The 8,961-nt window shown below is 49.6% G+C and overlaps 1 protein-coding gene across 4 annotated transcripts in view; it reads right to left on the bottom strand.

The window, feature by feature from the left end:
• Nucleotides 1-8,961, bottom strand: part of ARHGEF9 (Cdc42 guanine nucleotide exchange factor 9) — a 212,034-nt gene that overhangs the window by 5,893 nt on the left and 197,180 nt on the right. For 3 of the 4 annotated variants that reach the window (XM_057384215.1, XM_057384218.1, XM_057384217.1), the window contains one exon: nt 3,475-3,634. In XM_057384215.1, coding sequence (XP_057240198.1) covers nt 3,475-3,634 — 160 coding nt within the window. Of the gene's footprint in view, nt 1-6; nt 1,020-3,474; nt 3,635-8,961 lie in introns of those variants that run through there. The other variant, XM_057384216.1, reaches the window with a different exon arrangement.

Below are 8,961 nucleotides of genomic sequence, written 5' to 3'. Positions count from 1 at the left end.
TTTTTTTTTTTTTAAATTCTCTGCTACAAGTCCCTGTCGTCATAGTGCCTTTAAGCTCCTACAGACTCTTCTTTTCTTCTTAAGGAAAAATAAGCTTGGTGATGCCATGCAGAACTTACAATAGCTACTAAATATACATGTTCCCTGAAATGTAGCTGCAATGAAAAGATGACAGAGCATAAAGAGAACAAAACCAGAAACCCAAAGCACCACAGTGTACTATCAATAACATTTGCAATGGACGGCTGGTGCCCATCCAGAAACTGAAACAAATTTCAAATATATTTCTCTATGTAGTATTTTCTATTTACAACTGTTAGATGCACCTAGGTTGGTTCTTGTTTGACTTTTTTTGGAGAGGGTGGGGAGGCGAAAGTCTTGAATTTAGATCCTCTGTTCTAGTGTCTAGGTTAAGGGGTAATGCATGTCATTTACCTAGGGAAGAGGGTTTCTTTTTATTCTTTATATATATATATATAGGTTCAGCCAGAGAAATCCCGTAAACATGTACRTTTGTCACAACTCTCTTGTTTCTGCATATGGAATGGGAAGTGGGTTCCTCCTGTCTGGCATTGGAATGAAAGTCTGTATCAGATGCTCAGTCAAGTCACCCCCATCTGCACGGGCACTGCTCCCAGCGCTGTCACACACACGCTCCAGCCCTGCTCCCTACTGGGAAAGCCACAGCAGGTGCTCAGTGGGACCCAGTGCTGGTTCTTCTTTGTGCCAATGCTCCATCTCCTGCAGCACCTTGGCAATTTATGGAGGGCAAGAGCTTTCTTGAAGGCCCGAGAGCCAAGCCCCTCGTCCCTGCAGCCGCTGTGCCAGCGCCAGCACCAGCGGCGCTGCCCCGGGTGGGCTTCCCACTTAACAAAGAAGCTGCGAGTCCAACAAGTGGCCTTGTCAGATCTTGATTTATGATGCAAATAATGGTGTGGCGGTGGTGTTTCTTTTTTCCTAGTGCTGAATATTTAGGAAGCATCTTCTCATAAAAATTATGGATGTCTCATTCTCACTCTCTGAGGCACAAAACAGTAAATGAACAGGCTTAACTAATGTGCTTGTTACTTGGTTGTTTTTTTTTTTCCCTAAGCAATTAAAAAGGCAAAAGGAGTAAGCGGAATTTTCATCACGTTGACAACATTTTGGAATCTCTCTCTCTTTCTCTCTCTCTCTCTCTCTCTCTCTGCATCTCTCCAGCCATTCCAAAAGAGTAAAACATTGCAGTTAACTGACAAGAACCCATGTCATGCACTACTTTAAATACCCATTCTGTTAAAGAAACAAAAGAATATTTGCTATGCATCCCATACTAAAATCTGACTGTAAAAATGCAAAGATACAAAAGAGCATAAAATAATTTCTGATATAAAATCATGTTGCTTCCTATTTGGGATTCCTGGTATTTGGCTGCTGCCTGTCACAGAGGGGCCACTCCTCCTCTCCAAAACACTAATCTGGCTTTGCTGGTTATTGATAGCTTCTAGATTATTCAAAAGTATGAGAGATTATTTTTGGATTTAAATAAAAATAATGCCACCCTTGCAATGTGCCCTGAAATAAAACAGGCTCCATGGAAACAATGAAATCACACTCTCTGCTCTTCCCATTCACTTGGATTTCTTAGGGGCAAAAAAAAAAAAAAAAAAAAAAAAGAAAAAAAAGTATCTCCACACTCTTTGTCCTGGGGTGCTTATGTGGTGTATCAGATTCCAAAGAAAATGACAAATACCGTGATCAATCACTTCATCCCACATTTTCAAAGGAGCTCGCAGAATAGCTCTGCAAAGATTTCRAGTTCATCTTCTAAATCTGGTTAAACAGTCTCATTTGCCCTAGGAAAAACAAAAAATCCTCCTCCTGACAATGGTCTGTTTTACAAGCTTAACCATAAGCTTCTGCACTTGCAAACAAATGTACTTAAGGCTGAAATAGTAGGAAGTGCCTTTAAAAATAGAGCTGTGAATCTCCAGAGGGAGAAAAAGAGAGAGAAAGAGACCTGGAGGGTTGGGCTGATCCATCACTCCAGAACCCCCTGAGCTGACCCCTCTGGGAGCCGCCAGGAGCGACCSCGGCTGGGGCTGGGGCACAGAGCTACGGCCACAACACCCAGCCACATCCACAGATCCCTGCGGGGAAAGCAGCTCAGCCCCTCTGCAGCTCGGGGCTGGCCATTCCCAACCTCAGCTGGACATTCCCAGGGACTCGGGCAGGGATCCTTCTGCTAGCGGGGCTCGAGTGGCAGCACTCGCGGGGCTCGGGGGCACCCAGGGTGCAGCGGGCAGGGACCGCAGCCACGCTCCTCGCTTTTGGGGTCACTGCTCCTCGCTTTTGGGGTCACTGCTCCTGCAAATGGCAACGAGGGGCTCGTTAAAGGGGTGCTGTGCAGGCTGAGTGTGGCCAAAGGATGGGACCTTAGTTCCTGAAGACAGAAAACTGGCCGTTTGTCAGAGCCTGGGAGCCAATTTTCCTCTCTGCAACRGAGGCGTGAAGCCATCGGTTTTTAAGCTTTTATCTTTGCATGGAAAACAAAGATAGGAGTGGGCTTTTCAGAGCCGTGTCTCAGCTTGAAAAGAAAATAAATCAAAGATAAGCCCAAGGAAACAAAGCAAAAAGAAGAAAAGCCCCTGATTCTCTTTTCTCAGTCTTACTCGGAGTGTGAACAAACCACACCGAATTGAGAAAAAGACGAGTGCTTAAAAAAATGCAAAAAAATGAACCGAGGAAAACYCATCTTTCACTTCCTAAATAGCTGCTTGCCCTTCTGCTGGGTTTCACCTGCCCACGAGAGAACAGTTAAAGCCAGAGAAATACTGCGCAGCGGAGCGGGAGCACAGGGAGCACATCCAGACAGGCACGAGTCAGACCAGGGAATGCAGGACAGGGACAGGGCTGGGCCCTTCCCGGGGCTGGGGACTCGGGGACAGCCAAGGGAGGGACGGAGAGGGAGGGACAGGGAGCACAGACCTCCCAGCACTCCAAAAAACAAACAACACCCCCCATAAATAAAATCAAAGAAAATATACAMCAATGTAGTCCATGAGGAACTTCCATGACGGAGTCACACAAGCGAGAAAGCATTCTGGGATGCCAATGACGACTCAGATGGAAATGAAGGAAAACAGGGAAAAATGAAAAAAAAAAAGAAAAATATGTCCAACCAATGGAATAAAATAAAACAGGTCACATGGTTAGAAATCATTGGTGCTTCCTAGTATCTAGTRGCAGATTACTTCCCAAAAACAACAAAAAAAGTTTTTGGTCCTTCTATATATATACATATATGTATATATATTATTATTTTTAAAATGTGTGTATACATATATATATGTATATATATTTAGTTGCAACAGTGCTTCTCCGAAAAAAGGTCCATCTATAAATATAATTTTATTTATTTTTATTTTTAAATTTTAGTTCTTTTAAGTTAAAATTCTCCATCTCTCTAGGTATTATTTTTTGAATGGTGTTAACCTGCTGAAGTTTTGCCAGAATGGTGCCTGGCTGCGTCTGGGTTCGGTGAACTCGAAGACCTGGGACTGGGATATGCCATCTGTCACCATGTATTGTCCCTGATTTAATGGATCCTGGGGTGGTGGGTAGGCTGGAGGAACCGACTTGGAGTAGCTCACACCTGCATCGATGATTGGGGGGAAAAAGAAACAGATCAGTCAAAGAGCAATTGGGTCAATAGTCTTTCTTCGTCATGCTACTGCTTCTTATCGTTCTTATCGTTCTTATCACTTCTTATCGCTTCTTATCACTTCTTATCACTTATCGCTCACAACCAGGGTCCCACGCGCCAGCACGTGCCAGAGCTGGCACATCGACAGCAACGCAGCGCCTGCCTGACCTCTGAGCTCCGAGGCTGCCTCCCTGCACCCAGGCTCTGACACTGGGACAAGATCCATTATTTTACGTGGGCAGAGTCGTGCCCGCCCCGATGGAAAAGTCCTGTGTGGCGGAGGGAGCAGGGACAGGCACTGCCCGCATTGAGGCTGACGGCCGCGCCGCTCACCCCGCTCCAATCTAACATTCCTGCTCCTGGCTCCTTCTCACCCTCCCTCCCGGCCATCCCTGGGGAACAGCCCTGCCCCGGCATGCCCCTCTGACCAGCCCCGAGCGGATGACCCCGAGCGCCGCCCCGCTCCGATTCCCACACGGAACGGAGCGGAGCTGCTGCGCAAGAAGCCCTACCCTGCAGGGATGCRCCTATGAGAAGGGCAGCTCATTCTCTGGGAACGTTATAGGACTTTTCCATAGGGTTTGTTCTCAGTTAACCAGTCTGGTTTCAGCCCAAAATGGCTGCACACAACGCAGAAAAGGCTGAGATTCTGCTCAATCCAAACTGGCAGCAATGGATGGGCTGCAACGCTACGCTTTTAGGGTGGAGATGTCTGATTCCCACACAGGTGAGCCACAGCTCCTGTGCAGGAACAGGGAGAGAGGGTGCTGCCCTTACAGCTTTCCCATGGAAATGGGCATTTCGGCAAYCTGCTGTAAAGGATGGTGTGGGAAGGGCTGTGGCTCTGGGTGACTGCAGTRGAACAGAGGGATGGGTGTCACCACCAAAGCGCAGCCTACAGGGCACAGTGATACAGTCTGAATGTTCTTCCCCTCAACGCCGCTGATGAGGGACACCCCTCCTTCAGCCTCAGGGCAGCGGGGCCGGCTGGAAACCACGACTGCAGGAAAGGAGAGAGGAGCAGGGCTGTGGAGCAGGGTGCTGTGAGCTCTGGCCATCTCTGGATCACGCAGAACTGCTCTTCCTTCTGCGGAAGGGCCCCGGCCGTGGGACGGGCAAGGCTTCGCGAGGGCCGGCTCGGGGCCGCCGCCTCCCCGGGCTTTAACCGCAGCAGCGAGGCCACCGTCCCCGAGCAGCTCAGAGTCCTCATCTGGACAGCGGGATGGCATCCCCCACCTACCTCACAGGAGGGTGGTGAAGCTAAATTAATTAATGTTTGTAAAACACTTTGAGATCCTCGGCTGGGAAGGTGCTAGAGAAGGCAAAATATGGTGATTAGCACCCAGAACCAGAGCAAGGCGTGCACAGCAATGCGGCTGACGGCTCCTCCCGCACACAGACACACCAGCGCTGGCCGGGCACGGACACCACGGGCACTGACACACAGGGAAAGCCTGACAGGGGCACCCACAGAGCTCACACACAGCTCAGGCAGCTGCTGCTTTGTCAGGCACGACCTCGTTTGGGCACAGACTAAGGCATGTCTTTGGGGAAGAGAACTGATTCGCTACTCCTCGCTAAAGAGTTTAATAATCAAGGGTGAAAATCCTCCAAGGATTAGAGCAAATGGAGATGTCTTGAGTGTGTGTAACTGATTTCTCCTTTACTGTATTTTGTACAGCTTTCTGTCCACTGCAGGGAATAACCAAGGTCATTCCTTACAGTGGGCAAAAACCACTCTGCGATTCACACTTATTAACCTTTAACAAATTAATCAGTTGGTGTTTCAAACTCYTTTGGAAAGATCAGCCTGGAGATGTTCTGCATCTGTACCTGCATGCTGGAATAGTAACTCATCAATAAAATCCCTTGTCTGTCTTGTCAAGCTCCCATCTCCCATCTGCAGAGCCGAGGGCAGCCCCAGGGTCTCGGGGTCACAGCTGGGCAGGGGCAGCTGCACGACACCTGACACAACTTCTGCTCCACCCTCGTGGTACAGAACTCCAAAGAACAGTCTGAATTCACTGCACTGTGGGACTGAGACCAACCATGTCCCCCTAGGGCAGGGCACTGAGCTCCTCTGTGGCCTCCTCTCCCATCTCTCGTGGCACTGCTCGCTCCAAGTGTCCTGCTCCAGGCCAACGTGTGGGCACAGACCAACTGTAGGGCTGCTCTGGAGGGCAAACCCCAGCCCTGAACCCACACAGGGTGTCAGCCTTCTCCTGGAGCCCACCAGCCCTYAGACAATTCTCCCAGCAGAGACCGGTAAGGGATTTTAGGATCTGTGGGAAGGTCAGGATCTGCTACAAGTCCCTTATACAAGGCTAAAATTGGGAAATAAATCTGGTTTGGCTCTCAGACTGACCCAAAGGACCAGGAACTACTGCAAAGGCAAACACTCCTTGTATCACCAAAATTGCTGATGTTCTACAGCACAGGGGAGCTGTGAACTCAAAGCTGCTGCTGGTGGGGGGGGGGGTGGAACACAGAAATTGTTTTAACCTTTGGAAGTCCTTARAGCCACCTTGCTGTAGTGCCACGGCCCCATGGCTTTGGCATCCTGTGGCTGCAGAGCACCTGGCCTTACWGGGCTGAGCTCTTCACTGCCTCAGAATCGATTTGGGAAGCGGGAACTGATGTGTTTTAATGATACAGAAATGCTACAGAACCTCCTGGATCAGCAAAWCACTGTGCACTTGGGAAGCTGGAAAAGTAGAGAAAGGACAGTGTGGCTGACATCCACTGACAGTGGTGGAGCTACACTGCASGAAGGGAATCCACAGTCTGTCATCTCCAAAAGGGAAAAGGGCAGACACTCCTGGCCAGATCACTAACAAACCCCATTCAGCTCGTTCCCAAAACAGCCTTTTTGGTCCAAACTCCTGAAAAATGTCTGTCCTCGCTTGAAACACACCCATGCACAGCCTGGCCCTTCCCTCAGTAAAGCAGCTCTTCCCACAGTCCTACGTGTGGCCCTGTGTGAGAGTCTGGGCTACTGGCATGAACATCTGGGCTACTGGCATCAGCATCTGGGCTACTGGCATCAGCATCTGGGCTACTGGCATCAGCATCTGGGTTGGAGGAATGCCAAAAGCTCCTGGCTGGCTCTACCTGCATAAGCAGCTGAAGGTTTTGTATTTCTCACATTTATCCAATGGCTTGGCCATCCAACCTGTGGATCTCAAGGACATGCACCATCGCCGTGTGTGGGACATGCAGATAAAACCACTGTRGTCTGGGAATTCCAGAATGCATTTCCTTGTGAACTGTGAGACAGAGCTTTGCTATGGCTTGAGGTGCCCCAAGAATGGCTTTTCCATCTTTTTTTGGACATATCCATGTTCTGGAAAGCAGAAACTGGGGGCTGTGAGGGGAGAATTCACCTAATCTGCACATCTTCAAACTCTGAAAAAGGGCAATTCTGTAAGAAGTCTGGCAGGCAGGTATTTTTCTGTWCTGCTCTGAAGTGATTCATTCCCTCATCAGAACTCGGGGCCATCGTGCAAAATTGTCCCTTGAGGGATGTTTTTTTTTTTTTAATATGCAAAGCCATAACTCCGCTGCAATTCACCAGAAAGAAATGAGCAAAGCCCTTTTTCCAAGGCAATTTTGGGCYGCGTGGCGAGCGGAATTCAAAGCACAAAGGGAAGGATCGATGGCGAGGTAACAATTTGCAGGCACAGCAGCCAACTCCACCCCGTGGGCAGAGCTGGAGCTCCTTCTGCTGGTTCGTGTCTCATTGTGCAGCGCGGCTGCAGCTGCACGCAGGGATCGCTCACAGGGCGGGGCTCAGAGGAGAACAAGAAAATTCCCAGATTCATAATTTGGCTAGACAAAACTGGTGAGAGATGCTGCGCTGTCACTTGAAATCATGTCTTTTTATAGCACCAGGCAACGTCACTCGGAGCCTTTCGGATTTCTCAGCTCAGAAGGAAACAATTAAAAAGATTTTAAACTGTCTCATTTCTCCCTTCTAGGTTGGGTTGGTTTTTTGGTTTTTTCTTTGGTTTTTGGGTTTTTTGGGTTTTTTTGTTTTTAATGTCTCTTCTCTTTGAGGTTACAACACGATTTCAGCAGCACGTGAAGGTTTGGGAGCATGCTGTTCACTCACAGGCAATCCACATGGACACGTGCAGACGGATCATAGGGCAGGACACAGCCCCTCCCCGGGCTCACAGCACACAGACACACAGAACACGCACATCTCCCCACAGAACCATGGAAACTTGCCTCATCACAAGCTGTCTACTGCAGCCTCCCGCTAGCAGCTTTGAGCTCACCCTTTGTCAGGAGCCCCTACCCCGCTGTCCACGCTGCTCCTTGGCAGAGCTGCTGGGTGACAGTGGCACGGCCACCCCTGCTGGCAGCTGTGGCATGGCCGAGGGGAGGCTGTGCCAGGAAAGGGAGCAGGGCTGCCTCCAGAACCTTCCAGCTCCCTCTGAGCTCAACAGCAGCTCAGCCAACTCTCATCCATCAGGAAATGCTCAAAACCCCCCCAAATCCGCTTTTCTCCTGAATACACAGCACGGGGAAGCCAGGGACACACCTCCAGAGCACTAATTGTTGGATGGGTAATTACTCCCGTCATAGAAACAAGTTTCAGTTAAAGAAACCATCAGAAGTGGYTGAGTGGGCCCAGCCCTTTGCCCTCTTCAGCACATTTCAACAGAGGATCTCAAAGCACTACCCCACAGCTCCCTGGGTCACCTGTAGGGCTGGCAAAGGATGTGTCTGCAGCTGGCTGTCCCCAAGGTGAGGATGGAGCTGTCAACAAACCCTCTGCCTGCCGAGGCAGTCCTGACCAGCTGTATTTCTYCACTTTACACCTCCCTGCTGAATCATCCAGCTCCTATTTTGCCATATTTGCCCARCTCCAGAGGAATTTCAGCGGTGCCTCAGCCACGGCTCTTACACAGCCAGGGATCTGCCCCAAGGCCTGGCCCAGGCAGGGGTTCCAGGGATGGCACCAGGGAGGAGAACATGCCCCAGCTCCCTTTCCTAACCTCCACCCTCCCTTCTCCGCTTAGGAGGGAGAGAACTGGCTGCAGCTTGAGAAATGCAGGAGGAAACATTCATCTCRTGTCCTGATGTTCCCCAGACAACCACAATATCTCCCTGCACACGCTGAGCCAAGCCGGCCCTGGAGTCTGTTTATCAAGGCTGCTACTGCAGCCTGATGTCATCAGAGCAGACATTAAGATAATGATACCACATGTGATAAGAAAAGCTAATCGAGGGAAGATGGAATAAATGATACCGGGGCTTTATCAATCAGA

Source organism: Malurus melanocephalus, unplaced genomic scaffold (genome assembly GCF_030028575.1).
Source record: "Malurus melanocephalus ecotype Western Australia unplaced genomic scaffold, MMel_1.1 scaffold_692, whole genome shotgun sequence".
Taxonomy (NCBI): domain Eukaryota; kingdom Metazoa; phylum Chordata; class Aves; order Passeriformes; family Maluridae; genus Malurus; species Malurus melanocephalus.
This window is presented reverse-complemented; position numbering and strand designations above follow the sequence as displayed.